The 16,525-nt window shown below is 34.6% G+C and overlaps 1 protein-coding gene across 15 annotated transcripts in view; it reads right to left on the reverse strand.

The window, feature by feature from the left end:
• DENND1B (DENN domain containing 1B) overlaps positions 1–16,525 on the reverse strand; it is a 269,554-nt gene that overhangs the window by 19,079 nt on the left and 233,950 nt on the right. For all 15 annotated transcript variants that reach the window (XM_078356772.1, XM_054248143.2, XM_078356766.1 and 12 more), the window contains 2 exons: positions 16,335–16,391; positions 15,341–15,448 (listed from right to left, as the gene is read on the reverse strand). In XM_078356772.1, coding sequence (XP_078212898.1) covers positions 15,341–15,448; positions 16,335–16,391 — 165 coding nt within the window. The remainder of the gene's footprint in view (positions 1–15,340; positions 15,449–16,334; positions 16,392–16,525) is intronic.

Consider the following 16,525-nt stretch of genomic DNA (forward strand, 5'->3'; position numbering starts at 1 on the left):
GGCAGGTGGTAGTTACAGAATAATGAGAGTGGTCACGTTCAAGGTAGGTGAAATGTCAGGATAAAGAGACAAGAGCTGAACATACTTTGCCAAAGATGTGGAAAACATACCTATTGGGGCAAAAAGGTAAATTGGAAGATTAACAAGATACATATTGGTGAAGTCCGATGAATTCAGTGGATGAAGTGCTGTTATTATTAGGCTAAGGACACAGAATTACATTCCTTGAGAGCAGGTGACTGTTATGTGAGACTAGGTCACTTGGGAAGATTCTGATGCGACCCTAACCAATTCTCCCAGTCCATAGTGATTTCAGATTCTTTGTCAGTTTTGTTCACTTTATTCTCTACCACTCAACTGTCACCTGATATAATCTCCATTATAAAAGAAGGGCTTCAATTTAAGTTCGTCTCTCTCTTATCAAATTCTTGAGACTAAGAATGATATCTTTTCATTAGTTTTGCTTCTAATATAACTTCCACTTCCATTTAGAATGCAAAATCTACAAGAGAACATCACTCCCATCCTAACAATATGAAAAAGGTGAATAATCTTTTTTAAAAATCATCATAATTTTTCTTGAACCTATGAGACCTGAGTTGCAAGTCAACCAAGTGAACTGAATTTCATATGTTACAAGCTCCTCCAAGGAGAGATGAAAGACAGGATCAATTTCACCCTTGGCAAAGCACAAGGAAAAAAACCCTTATATAGCTCAGGAGGTAGCTGCCATTCAAACGGGTTAAGGAAAAAATCTGCTAAAATGTTAATAAGGCCTTAAAGGCCAACCATAGGCTAACATGTAAGTTTAGAATAGCTGGGAGTCTCCAAGACAGAGGGAATTTGCACATGCAATCTGTTTTTCACATATAAATTCCTGTAAATTTATTTCCAATTGAGGTAACTCTACTACCTGGTGCTCATAAGAAAAATTGGGGGCAGTAGAGGAGACTGAAAAGCACCCCCCTTCGTGGTTCAGGCTCACAGGAGGTGACAGGCAACACAAGAACAGGCATGAAGTCCCACTGACTTTTGAGGACATTAATTTATATAAAACAAAAGCCTTAAACTACCGACAAACTCACTGCCTCCCAAGACTGCTGGTGGAAATGTAGAAGTAAAACCTTTCTTTGCCCTAGGGAAGAATAAGAAAACTTCTTAAGCACAGAATCCTATAAGATACCAAGCAGAGGTCTACTATCACTGAGCAGGGCAGAAGAGCCTCCGCCACCTAAAAACAATCACGGATAAAAAGAAGTTTCTGCCATGAAAGGAAGGTAGAAGGATGCTAAGAAAGCCCCACTCCTAAGGCTCAGGGGTAGACGGCCCACCTAAGACAGGCATAGAAAACATATAAGGCTAGGATCAACTAACTAGTCACAGATGTTAACTGCTGTGGAGGGGCAAAAACATTGAGAAAAAACCCTTATATAGCTCAGGAGTACCAGGACTCCTGATAGCTCAGAGTGAAGCAAGAACACTGAGAAAGCTTTCCAGTCCTTTCTTTATAAGTATTCCACTTTTAGCACAAGATAATAGCAGCCCATTGCAGGTAATGGTATTAACGAAATCAAAATCCAGTTCATTTTCTGATGAACTCAGCCTCTTATACAAATAGAATTACAAAAGAGCCTGCCAATTTCTAGGTGTAAATACTATTTAACTCTTTCTACCCATTTCTGGGTGTAACTACTATTTAATTCTTTCTATACATGAGGTTCAGTGTTCAAATTAGAATTACGAGACATGAAAAAGCAAGAAAAATAAAGATAGGCGACATGCATGAATAGATGAAATGAGCAGGGAAATGGAATCGATTTTTTAAAAAAAAGAGTCAAGAGATTAAAAAAACACTTTTAAATGATGTAAAAATAAAACACGAAGCATTCTTCTGATGGGCCCATTGGAAGACTGAGGAAATACTCCGTGAACGGGTCAATAGGAATTACCCAAACTGAAACACAAAGAAAAAAGAGAGCAGGAAAAATCAAGCAATCAAACAAAAACACAAAAAACAGAGCATCCAAGAACTGAGGGATATTAGCAACCAGTCTAATGCACTCTGCTCCCGGCACACAGTTGGCATCCATTAATTTTTTGTGATAGGTTCAGTCTAATGCACTGTGCTCCCAGCACACAGTTGGTAGGTTGTTGTTAACGTTGACAGGGTGTGAACAATATTACTAATATTTATGAAACTTCCGGTGACTACTGGAAGAATAAACTCTCCCACTTCTCTAATTCTAATCTTCACAAGAACTCTATGGAAGTGGACATAATCATCAATATTTTATAGATCTAAGGGCTAAGAGACTTAGAGAAGTCAGGAAAGTTATTCTAGTTCAAATACCATTCAAGTGGCAGTGCCCTTCTGGTCCTGATCTGTTACACTACAAAGCCTGTAATCGTTACATTTCCACAGGGGTCTTTCTATTAAGTGATGAGGGTGATGGTTATATGTAAAAAGGAAGAGTGAAAACAAACATCAGAGATGTAAAGTCTTTCCGAATTTGTAAATAATGGTCCTTAGTAAGTTAAGAGGAGTTAAGTGATCTTGAAAACTCTAGATCAGTAGGCTTAGCACAAAGTGGGTGTTCAGAAGAGGTATACAATCTCGAAAGCTATAAACAAGCACACAGTAGGTACTGACTGTGTTGAACTGAATTAGAGACTCTCCATGATGGTATGTCCATTCTGTTCACACTGCACTAAATGCATTAATGCTTAGTTGGGGTCTATTCTAGAATTTGACTAAAGAAATCTGCATATAGGATTTTAGAGAGAGAGTATGAGAAATCAGAACCGACCCCTTTCCAGAGTGCTTTCACTGAATACAGATTAGGAAGTTTAGTTTCTATCTAAAATATCCCCAAAACACAGTAGTTTAGAATTCATTTCCCCATTGTTAATCAAAAACTATATAAGCACCCATCTAGCGGCAACACTACCAGGCATTCTAAAAGACTGTCTCTCACTAAGTGTGTTAACAGGTAGAAGGAAGGCCTGTATTCACAGCAGGTCTCATTATTCACCTGTGTTTATGTGTAATATGGTTGTGAACTGTTAATACTTTTAGCCAACTTTTAAAGACAGTTCATGTGCCAAGTAATTATATCAATTATAAATTTTAAAAATACATTGTTTCATTATTTTTTTTTTGATCTTTAATATTTGAAAATGCAAATCCTACCAAAGACCCTGCAGGACTTTTCAGGAACAAGAGATTACTGATCAGTGCAAATACAAGTTTTATAAGACTATTACATAGTATTCTCAAAACAAAATTAAGTCAGTAAGCCTTTGATAAATGGTAAGCTATTTGCAATTTCACTTTTGTTGACAGAGTTTCAATATTTCAACATTTAAAAAGGTATCTTAATACATGACAAGTTATTGCATTTTCAGTAAGACACAGAATTCAGTTTATCTCATTAACTAATGTAAAGATGACTTTTCTAGCTAGGGTAAAGAATTTAGAAGTCAGCACTGCTAAAAGAACTATATTATTTTCAATCACCTTAGTAAATTATGTTTTCAAAAAGTATATAACTAAGGATTAAAATATTTGTTACTAAAGTAATTATAGCTGCATTTTATTTCTCAGATTTACCCTATTAATATATAATAAGCATAAATGTGTGTATAAGTGTGGAATCATATATAAGTAGACAGTCTTAAAATACTTCTGGTGTTAAATGAATTAAAGGCCTTAACAGAAATTGCAATTATATTTTGGTCTCAGAATCAAATAATACTAGTTTTCAAAAGCATTTACTATAAATGTCAAAGGCACTAATAAAGACAAAAAGAGAAAGATCTGTGAAACAACCAGCATTATATTCAAATGTTAAAAAGACATAAAGAACTTCAGAGAACACTGAAAAACACAGTAGTCCTATTCTGTAATTAGTGTGGGAGTGCAAGCCAACTTAACATATTTATGCATTATTCTAGTGCTTTATGTGGTATACATGTTAGGAAATATAACAGTGTTTAGCAGATACGAATCCTGCTCAAATTAGAAGATCCCATTATACTCCCATAGTTGCAGATCTGTTGACGTTTCTGAACATCCTCTCTCCTGGGGAATACTAATAGGCAGCAGCAGTAGCCCCTACAAAGAAAAAACTGGGTTTTCCTTTCAACAACACCAGCATCGATCTCTGACAAACTTTAAAAGCAGTTCTATATTCAAAACCAGAAGAAAATCAGCATTTCTTTATGCTGATTTTCCTTCCTATGCGAAGGCGAGGTCATGAGTTCAAGGCTAACCTGAGCAACCTTATAAGCTCAAACTGATTGGCAAAAAAGAAAAAAAAAGAAAAGATTCATGGAAAAAAACCAGTAATTTGTCTACAAAAAGTAGGCCCTTTTGGAAAAAAGAACTGTTGATTTAATCAAGACCCCTTACAAACAAAAAAGGTAACTGGGAAAAACAAAGTCAAATAGGACAGAATATACTGAGGAAACAACAGTAGTGATGCCATTACTGATGCAGCAGCCATTAGATCTACTTAATAGAGAAGCTGGGTTCCTTTGTTTATGTTTCTAAATGTTTATAACGACATGTTTATAGATGACAGTCATTTCTAGCAACAAACTTGAAGAGTAAAATTATAACATTAAGATACATGTCAACTTTAAAATATCTCAAAATACATACTGAACATGTTCACATAAAAAGATTACCTTCCATTATATGCTATTAATACACTAGGTATTTTGTTCAGCAAAACTAAACATTTTAAAAATGGAGTCCAAGCAAGTTATTGAAAGGAGTTGGTTTTGAATTATTTCTTTGATAGAATTATGTTCTTGAAGAATCTTATGAGAATATAAATGTCTCAATGTGTATTCTGTTGTGTTTCTAAAAGACACACTACTCTGAAAGGCACTATAAATTTTTTGTATATCTTCTTTTAAGGAAAGTACTATATAATGACCATTAGAGGGCACTCTTGTAATCCATAACTGATTTTAGACATTTAATTATAATCAAATTTGACATTTTGGAAATTAGTATTCTTTCAACAGAGAAACAAAAGAGAAAAATAACTTTCCTTCAAATTAACAATATGGAAGACATATTTTTCAAAGTGAACTCAGAAAATCAATTTTATAAATTATTGACATTAGAATTAATATAATTAGACTACATTTACCTTGGGATGCAGACTGCTAAAATGTGTTTTCATTTAAGCAGTATTTTTTATGGGCATGTGTTAAAAGAAGAACATTCACTTATTTCGAAAGAGTTTATAATACTTTCTTATTACTTTAACATTTCAGCTTGATAATAGTAGTGTTCTCAATACTGAGCCAAATTAAACAGTGATAAAAATAAAGATTATCTTGCTTATCAAGATTTGGCTCAATTATTTCGTAAACATTTATTTTTACAAAGTAAAGTAGCCTTTCCAATTTTCTGCCCCACCCCCACCCAGGTAACAATTATCTTTCTCTTTTTGATTTACAATCACTTTTTTTCTTGGTCAAAAGTAAGTGGTTACTTTCCTCTATAAACATTGAGTACGCCATCCCTTTCTTGACCAGTAAAGCAAACTATTCAATGGTTGGTCTTTTTCCAAAGATCCCAACAAGTATACAGTTTTCAGAAATCTATCATATCACCTGAACAAGAAACACTGTATTTAATTACATTCATTTTATTCCCAAAGTCCAATGAATTCCTATGAAGGAAAGTGTTTCAGAAATACAATACTATAAACCACACCTTATTAGGTGTGGACATGCCATCTTTTATGCTTAGGAACTAAGTAAATTAAGAGAACCTAAAATATCATCTTTCAAGTTTCACAGAAAATTTCATCTGCAGCATTTTAAAATGATATTTATTATATACAAAAATAAACTATTTGATTGCTCATATTTTAAAAAAGATGCTAATATACTGAGATTTCTCTTAAGTTCTTATTCAATTAAAACATGGCTTTGAAATGCTTTACTTGCAAGACTCTGCATGCATAAAAGCATATATGAATTGTGAGCATATTTTAAAATATGAAAGTATGTTACTCATCAACTAGAAAATGAACTCTTAGCCATTGTGCTATGTCCATAAATCCATTAGGATGCTTTATAAACCATTAAATACATAAAGATTAAAAAAGATGTGAAGTTTCATTTTTAAGTGTTGTATCACCTTGCATAATAGATAAAAATATAAAATGATATAGATCATATTTTATGGTTAAAGCATTCTTATTTGTACATTCAAAAGATAACTACATCTCAAACTATTAGTGTATATGTGACTATATTTAAAAAGTAAAATAAACGTCCACCCGTTTAATAGTGCTTGGTCTATTAGTAGAAATTATGACTAAACATATTTCTATTTGTAAACACTATATTTGGGCAAAAGTCTTTACTACATTCCAAGTGTGAGTATTTATCAACAGGCATACTGCTTTGTATCACAGTGCAAATGAAAAATAACTTTCCACTCATTTTCTCATGCTGTTTTTACATAATTAACTGGAGAGGCTGAAAATCTAAAAAGACTGCTATTTGTCCCAGACATGAAATAGTTAAAAGTGGGGTGTGTGTGTGTGTGTGTGTGTGTGTGTCTGCTCGCCAGGGTTTTAACAGGCCTTAATAACAAAAAGCTTCAGTCCCTCACTTTCCCTAGGTTTTGTTGTGGTGATTTTGCCTTGCTTAGGGCCATCCATCTGTTAATGTTGACTTGTAATACAGATAAGCTCTCATGCTTGTTCACTAGTATAGTTGAGGTGTCTGTGAGTCTCATGAATCAAGACACACAGAAACATACACATTATAACTTCTAGACTAAGCCATGCATGGCTAAGATGAAGCAGTATCTCAGATATATAAATTTTACATATTATATAAAGAAATTTCTTATTCTTAGAAAAGAAAATGCTAATAAATGTTTATAATAAAATACTTTTAAACATAATTTCAGATTACAGACTTATGGTATCTTATATTGTTCCCTAACTCTCCAGTATTCTATTCTAAAATAAAACTGATGAAAGAAGGTAAGTACATGGGATTAAGACAGTTCTGCACCATGACCAGTGGCAGTATTCTCAATGGACCCACTGGTCCTGTTTTCAATAAAACCAGAGGAGGATCCTTTCCCTGGAGTCCTGTTAGGCTGGGGCTGCTGTTGGAACTGTCATCTTTACACAAAAGGGAAAAGGGTTGGGTTTTACAAATGTGGAGCCTAATTGGGAGATCTTCATGGCTGTACCCTTGACATTTATTTAAGCCTCATCAACAAAACGGGAAATAACCAGACTAATTAGCAGACCAGCACACAAACTACAATTTGTTGGAGGTGGACTATATATTCACAAAGTCTTCCAAAGATAAGCTCAATAATGAAACACAGGCTTAAAACACAGGCTTGGAACTGTGTTCTTTTCTACAGCACACAGATTTTAAAACTTTAAAATATATTATTGGAGTTCAAATTATCATAATCCCATTTTCATCTTTTGAAAAACAGAAGAAAATAAAGTCTCTCACTGACAAGTCCAGCTGGAAACTGGAAATGGAAAGTTCTTTAGACAATTGAGATCCACTTCTGAAATGAATAATCAAATGGACTAGGAATGGGATGAGTCAAGACTATACTCAATTTTACTCACAACAAATGACATATTCATATAAGACCTTCATATAAGGTCTTATAAACTTTTAAGACATTTCTTGATACAGTAAGTTTTATATTTCTATTCAATTCATAAAATGAGATCTATGGCCATCCCTACTTAGAATGAAGATGGATAATTTTAACTTCTTTGGTAACTAGAGATTCTTAGTGACCCTGGACAATAACTACCAAGACAGAAGTCAGATGGTGCCATTGCTACAAAGACCTGCAGCTCAAGATATATGATACAGTAAGCATAAATGAATAGCTACTGATTATCAAGTAGCTATTATGTGGTAGTGTATATACATTATCTATAATGCCTTCAGCATCCTAGGAAAATAACTTGTATTATTATTTTACAAATGTAGAAATTAAGGCTTAGGGATATTTTGTTTTGCTCAATGTTTAATCTTAGCGCCTTCTTCAAAGTTAAGATCTGTCTGGCTCTAAGCTCCGTATCCTTCTGACTATGCCTCTTCCACAATCACTCCATCCAATACCAAGACATGATAACAGTGGTTAGGTCTCTAAGTTTCAGAATCAGCCGGTCTGCTTTTGAATTCCTACTCTATCTATTACTCGTAGAACTTTGGGCACCTTTATTTATCTGTTTCTTTGTTTCTAAATCTGAAAAATGGGGATAATAACACTTGCCCTGACTAGATTGTTGGAAGTTTCAAATGAATCACGTAAATACAAACATACACAGACAGCCTCACTGTTGTCTTAAATTGTCTATCTTCCCCAGGTCTTCCGAGGCTGCCCTAGTGCATGCTTTTATTATTTCAACTCTATAAAAATTGTAGTTTGGAAAATAATAGTAAGAACATAAAAATTATCCAGATTACAAAATCACAAAGATCCCTGCAGAAATTTGCTTTTAGGCAATTAAATTCACCACATAACAAATCTTTTAAGAGAATCTGGATACCTGACCCAGTTCTAAAATGACAGTGATGCTACTCTTCTAGTTCAATGAGCCTTACACTAGGAAGAAAAGAGTATATTTTAAGTTTATTTCCATTTGTACTTGTTTTCACTTTTTTAAATAAGGTTCAACAGCTAGTAAATTAAGCTGTCTTTGAGAGAGGTATTAATGAGACTGAGCATTTCAATTAACAGAAACTGCACAGAAAAGACCAAATGTAAAAAACCAAGTTTCTGTCTTCCAAAACAAATCTTTGCCTCTGCTAAGTGCCTCCACCAGAATGTGAGCTCTTGTGACACTGAAACGATTTGTGGATCCAAAACATCTACCTTGTTTCTTTGGAATGATTGAGCAATTCACAAGAAACTTTTTAAAAACCAAAACTTTGTGGATTACGAATCACGTAGCTGAGGTTTTCTCTTCATTTTGGCTGTTAAGCAAGGGAACAGGCCTTAGCAGCTTCTTACCACACTTAACATTTCCTCTGCCTTAAAACGTACCTAGTTTTACTACAGTTCAATCCTTCTTTGGTTCTTTGTGAGATATGAAAGTATTTTTGGAAACAGGTAGAATATAAATGAACACACATCAGTGTCTCTGATGTACCTACTGATAACTAGATTCTGCCTTTAACCACGTCCAAATATTTCTAGAAATATTTACATATTTAGCTGAAAATCTTAATATGCTCAAATCCCAGTATTAATACATGTGGAGAGTTAGGGGTAAGAGAATTCATGGATTTGGTGATCATCATACGACAGTATGCCCATAGCTCTAGCATCAACTTTCTGCCTCTTCCATAACATATTGTGCCATATTTCAGTTAAATCAATGGGGCTGGATTGTCTCCAAAAAAGGGAACCAAAGAAGCTTCTGCAATAACAAACTGCAAAGAAAAGGAGGCAGACTATGGCTGATGCCTTTTGATTTCCTTGCCCAGTGTGCAGATATAGTACCCTAAGTTCATTTCCATTTGTAGCCTTTTTTGTTAGTATAAGTGGCTCAGTTCTCAGGAGAGAATTAAAGCAACAGCAATCCATAGGGTAGGCTGACCTCAAACTTATCAAACTCCAGATTTGTGGTACAAAGATCCAGCCTCTAGGCACTTAAAAATCCCGATCCATTTTTGTTGTTTCACAAATATGACTTTTTGGCAAATAGCGTTATAGTTGTTCCCCCTTACTAATGGGGGATACATTCCAAGACCCCCACTGGGTGCCTGAAAGAGCAGTTAGTACACAACCCTAAACAAACTAAGGTTTCATTTATAAATAAGGTACAGTAAGAAATTAACAATAACTGATAATGAAAAAAATAATACTCAGAACAGCATGCAATCTAAAGCTTATAAATTGCTTATTTCTGGAATTTTTCATTTAATATGTTTAGACCACACTGACTGCCAGTAAATGAAACCTTGCAAAGCAAAATACTGTGAGGCAATTAGAAACAATAGACATGTTGTGAGATATTGTCACAGCCCTTAAAACCCAATTCTCTGAGAACTCTCCTTGTTCACCCCACTCACCCCTACTGCCCTCCCTGTGTCCTTGGTAACATGGTACTCTCTTTGCCTCTCTGGCTGGAGTTTATTGAACCTAAGATTAATCCCTGGTCCAAGTGAGCTGATTGCATTCTTCCTTAAGAAACTGGATTCTAGAATTATTATCCATTTCTAGTAGCTGCTTCAACTGAAGGGCTATAAGATCTGTGCCAAGGGCACAGAGAAGCAGAGAAAGCCAGTCTACAGAATGGACAATGAGCATGTAAGCATAAAGAACAGGCCAAGCATTGAAGGGAGAGTGGGAGAGGAGGAGAGAAATGAAGGAACAAGGGAAGGGAGAGGGAGGAAGATGGAGAAAAGAAGAGGAAAAAGAAAAAGGAGAGAGAAGAGAGAGGGAGAGACAGGAGGGAGGGAGGAGTGGGGTTGAGGAGGGAGGCAGAGAGAGACAGAGAAAGAGAGAGAGAGGAGTAAGGTAGGGAGAGGAGCTGATATTCTTCCCTGAGGACTTTTTCCACTTCCTAGTTCTAATCCTACTAGAGGCCTAGACATATTCCTGCAATTAGATGTCCTAAGGAATGCCTATATCCTTATAACTGATATTGTTGTATTTCATTTGTGAGTTTCCTAATACTATTAAAACTAAATAATTAAAATCAAGGATTTGACAGTAATTTCAATGTAAACATACTCTGTTCTGCTTTTATAAATAAACTGTTGGTCACCAATTGGCTATCATTTCAAAGCAGTAACAACTCAATATCCATTCAAAGAATTAACATTAGTAGTATAAGATAGCATGGACTCTGGAAGCCTTGGGAAAAAAATATTAAGGGTGAAATGTAGCAGAAAACAATTGTCAGAGGGCCAAAAATTTACCTCTTTGTTATATACCTATGTGAATCTAAAACTAAAAAATCAAATTTCAATCATAGGGAAAAATGCAAGCAAAATACTATATCATAATAGATATTAGTAGGCAAAAAATGGGCATATGAACTTCTAAAATTTTTGGTATTAAGATACATATAACACCACACAGATATATTTACCTATTATTTATATAATGGGACACATAAAGAATAAAAACAAACATATATACTGGGTATACACATTTCCTGAAACTCAGATATTTATCACGTCGAAAGTAAAGATGGTTATTGAGATACTATCGACATTTGCATCACAATTGTAAATGTAGGTTCAACTAATTCCTATGCAGCAAGTAGAAAAATCACATTAGAATTCTTAACATAATAAGCCCTACTCCTAATTCCTGTTATAGTTATCATTGCTGTCATATCTACTGTAAACAATAAAATACTAATACATGCAGATAACTGAATTAATGATAATACATCGTAGCCCTCAAGATTCAGTATAAGTATACGCTGAATGCAACCCATTATTCTGCAAGGTTTTCCATAACCCGATACAATTTTCTCTATCAGAATCTAGGGTAAGGACTATAGTTAATAATACTATGTTAATACGAGAAAATTGCTAAAAGAATAGGTTTTAGGTGTTCTTACTTTGGAAAAAAAACCAGGTAACTGTGAGATGACACAGATGTGTTAATTTGCTTGTGTAGTAATCATTCTACTATGTATATCAAAACATCATGTTATACACCTTGATGTATATAATAAAAAAAGAAACTGTCTCTAGAAGTTAACAGAAAATAAAAACAGAAATCAGTAATGTATTTTATAATTACATTATCATAAAAGCGCTATGCCTTGTAAAAGGAAGGAAGACAAAGATTTTTTTTTGTTCTACTGCACATCATGATGAATATAATTAATAATGGAGTACTGTACATTTTAAAATTGCTATGAGAGCAAATTTCAGGTACATCAATAAAGCATAGACTAGGTCTTTTCACATAATCCCTTTCTTGGAGGCTTTGTTTATTTCTTTTCACTCTTTTTCTTCTAATACTGCCTTCTCATTTTATTTTATTGAGTTGATCTTCAATCTCTGATATCCTTTCTTCTGCTTGATTGATTTGGCTACTGAAACATGTATATGCTTTGTGAAGTTCTTGTGCTGTTTTTCAGCTTCATCAAGTTGTTTATGTTCTTCTCTAAGCTGGTTATTCTAGTTAGCATTTCATCTAACCTTTTTTCAAGGTTTTAGTTTCTTTGCATTGGGTTAGAACATGTTCCTTTAGCTCAGAGAAGTCTGTGATTACCCATCTTCTGAAGCCTGCTTCTGTCCATTTGTCAAACTCATTCTCCCTCCTGTTTTATTCCCCTGCTGGTGAGGATTTGTGATCCCTTGGAGGAGGACATTGATGATTTCATCTTTTTGTGCTGGTTTCTTCCCATCTTGGTGGGTTTATCTACCTTTGATCTTTGAAGTTGGTGATTTCCGATGGGGTCTCTGAGTGGATGTCCTCTCTGTTGATGATGAAGTTATTTCTTTCTGTTTTTTGGTTTTCCTTCTAACAGGCCCCTTTGCTGTATGAGGCATTTTTTTTTTTGTTATTCAGGGGGTCAGGGAGCCACTTGAGGAGGCAGTCTGTCCCTCGTCTGCCTGCAGAAGCATTGCTGGGCTGCCTCTGACTCAGCCTAGCTGCTGTGTAGGCCTCCTCTGGCTTTTGTTTACACAGGTGAGATTAGATACCCTTCCCCACACCGAGCTCAATCATCCTGGGTTGAGCTTGAACTGATGTGCTGGCTGTGAAACTCTCAAGAGAGTGGGCTTCAGTTTGCCGATCTTTGTGGGGGTGGGACCTGCCAAGCCGTATCACCTGTCTCCCTGTTTTCAGCTCTCCCTCTTCCTGGGGGGTAAGTTCATCCGTCCTGCAGGCACTCTTGGGCTAGTCAATACTTCTGTCCAGTTTTGTGCTGACAACTTGCAGCACTGGGTGGGCCGGAGCTATTGCTTAGCAACTTGCGGTGCTTTTCAGCCCAGCAGCATTCTCCTGGACTGTGGGTTGCACCACCCATGGGAGAAGCACAGCATCTGAACCGCAGTGCCGAGAAGGTAAAGTCCCCAATCCTCTGGTCAGTGGCACTTTCTGGGTGCACCACCCTGCCGCGGTTCACCCTCCTTGGGCTACACCCACTGTCCAACCAGTCCCATTGAAATGAACCTCGTACCTCAGTTGGAAATGAGGAGATTGCTTGACTTCTGCGTCTCTCTCACTGGGGATTGCACTCCAGAGCTGTTCCTATTCGGCCATCTTGGCGGAAGTCCCAAGAGCAAATTTCCAATGTTCTTGCCACAAAAAATGTTAAGTATTTGAGGTGATGGATATGTTAACTAGCTTTATTTAATTATTTCACATCATATTCATGAATCAAAACATTGCTTTAGATGCTATAAATTTATAATTATAAAACATCAACTTATAATTTAAAAATTAATTAATTAACATATGAGGAGCTAATAGTTGTTGTAACTTGAAACTGTTATTTAGAAAATGTGTTTCTCCAATATAATTTTTTTTAATCCTAAAGTATCTTGTAGGTAACAAAGATCTCATATTCTCTTTCACAGAAAATCTATTCACCATGTTAAAGATAACCTAAATGCTCCAATATTAAGCCAGTAAACACTTTACAACAGTATTTGAGATGTTAAAGCTTGAAAACAGACAAGAATTGAGGATATTAGTGGTGAGGGGAAAAAGCAACAGAAAACCAATAGCTAATCTATCATTAGTTCACACATTAATAAATGTTCTTAACAGCAGTAATGAGAAAAGGTTTCTGACTTCTGGAATAATTATTTTATTGAAGGGCTTATTTTAGAAGAGACAATCAGCATTGACTATCAGTATGCTGTAATTAAGCAATTCTAATATAAAAATATCAGCTTAATAAATGAATAAATAAGAAGGAAAGTACTTATTCAATATATTACAAAAACAGTCCATGAAGGCAGAGAATTTTTATGTTTTCCTTTTATATATACACAGTACCTGGAAAAGTGTCTGCATATAGTGTTGATGAATGATTGAATTAATGGGATTATTTTTTTTAAACAAAGGTCTAGAGTTTCAGTACAGCTTCACTATCCTTTGCCATTCTTAAAGATTGTTATGGTTTAAATTTTGTCCCCTCACAATCTCATGTTGAAGTTTAATTGCCATTGTAATGCTATTAAGAAGTGGGATCTTTAAGAGGTGATTAGGCCATGAGGGTTCCACCCTCTTGGGTGGGATAAGTGCCGTTATAAATGGGTAAGTTTAGTCCCTTCATCTCTCTTGTCTTTCTGCCTTCCACCCTGGGAGGCCACAGCAAGAAGGGCCTCATAAGATGCCAGTGCCTTGATCTTCCCAGAATCCAGAACTGTGAGAAATAAACATCTATTCTCTACAAATTACCCAGACTCAGGTATTCTGGTAGAGCAGCACAAAATGGACACAAAGACAAAGATCCACAGAAGCACTTTATGGCCGTGTATATTTCTGCGGTACCTGGCTATCCAGGAAAGCTAACTGAGCATCAAAGATGAGTTTTTGCCTCCATCCGCCACTGACCAGTTATGAGACTTATGGCAAGTGGTATGACCTTGCTAGCTATCAACTTTCTCATCTGCAAACCTTGGCAACTATAATAAATGAAGCTTTGTAGCCACTTCTAGCTCTGTAATTTTGTAGCTATAGTCCACTCAAGAATTTTTTTTTGAAGCTAGTTTTCTAAAGCCACTTAAGATATGATTTGGTGTATACCAATTTTGTTTAGTTAGAGCCTTCATAAATGTACTTATAAAAAAAACAGAAACACTTATAACCATGATTCTGAACACTGTCACTTGAAACAATAATTTAAGTAGTATCAGCATATAAAAAGCAGTTTTAAATATCGATAGCAAATAAAATATCTAACTTTAGAAAAAGATAGACTTACAGTAGTTCAGATTTTAATTTCTTTACACTATTTTAATGGCCAAATACCCATGTATAAGACTGATTTTATTTTAGTAGTAAAGGAAACCTATTATTTCCAGTTTATCATCAAGCTATCCACACTCAATGAGAATCACACATTTACTTGTCTTTCCTCTCACTGGACTAGGAGATCTATGAGGGCATGGGCTAACAAAGCATGCAGAGACTGATATCTGAAACATTTGACTCTCAATCCCCTTGTAGCCTTCCCAGATTCCACCTACTTCTCCCCTTGACCAATACTGCAGGTTTTCTTGTAAGAAAAAAGTAAATGATAAAAAAATAAATTATCCTAAATAATTTATTGGAATTATATAAGTTGAGAATGTGGAGGAATGAAGGGTAAATAATCTTACTTACATGAGCAATCTTATGCTTTTCTGAGTTTCCTCCCTTGTCATTGTGTAATTTGTAAACTGGTGTATATTGTACAGAACTAGAACAGGTCCCATAATCTTCTTCATTTTCCTACACATGAAAAAATATACACACAATTACTGTAAAATACTCCTTTTATTACTAAAGTTATATTAATAAACAAAGTATCTGATACACATACAAGTAGCAAAATAACACTTCAGCTTTAAGTATAAATAATCTATTTAGGAAGAAAATGCATTTTTTAATAATCTAAATTAATAAATTTAATAGTTAATTATAATGTATATTAATATAAATCAATAAATTTAATTTAATAAAAATTAATTTAAAAATCTCTGATTACTTTAAATAATTTGAATAAAATTTATATAAAGATAATTTGTTTTCACTACACTGAACGTTTTAATAGTATGTATTCTCCAAAGGTAAAAATTCAAAACGTAACAACTGATAATGAAATCTGTGAAGATATAATATATATTAAAATCAACATACATTTATATACATTTATGTATCTGCAATATTCGCAGCTTAAATACATAATCTTTTGTAAATTAAGAACATTCTTCATTTTAAAGTAACTACTATTGGAATGAGACTATCAAAACAAATGATGGCATTCCTCGATTAGTTCTACACAAAGATATCTTTAAAAAATATTCTTAGCATAAAGCAAGAACTTCAATTGTGGTATCAAGGCAATCAATTTTATGAAAACATACATCTTGTTTAAAACATCTTTGAAGACTTCCATAGTTCTGTGATAAAATATGCAAACAGTAAAGAGATTATTCAGTGGATGCATATAGAAGGGCAGATAGTTGCCAGAGGGCTTGTTATAAAATATACATTCTTGAATAAAGAGCTAAGAATATTTCAAAAGTCATTAAAAACATAAATTTCTAATTTGTAAAGTATAAACTTCAAACTAGTACAATAATCTAGGTAAAATAGAAAAATGACGGTGACGTACCTTGTGTTTTAGCTTACTCTTCACTTCCTTTAGTCCCAGCTTTGCATGATTTTTTGCCTAGAAAATGATAATAAATGTGCCTAGCTCAGCATGGTTCTATTACCTTTTCAAGAACAAGTATATAAGATCACATTTAATGACAATTACTAACTATTCATATGATTTAGAAAAAGAACAGATTATAATCTAAC

The sequence above is a fragment of the Callithrix jacchus genome, chromosome 19 (genome assembly GCF_049354715.1).
Source record: "Callithrix jacchus isolate 240 chromosome 19, calJac240_pri, whole genome shotgun sequence".
Lineage (NCBI taxonomy): Eukaryota > Metazoa > Chordata > Mammalia > Primates > Cebidae > Callithrix > Callithrix jacchus.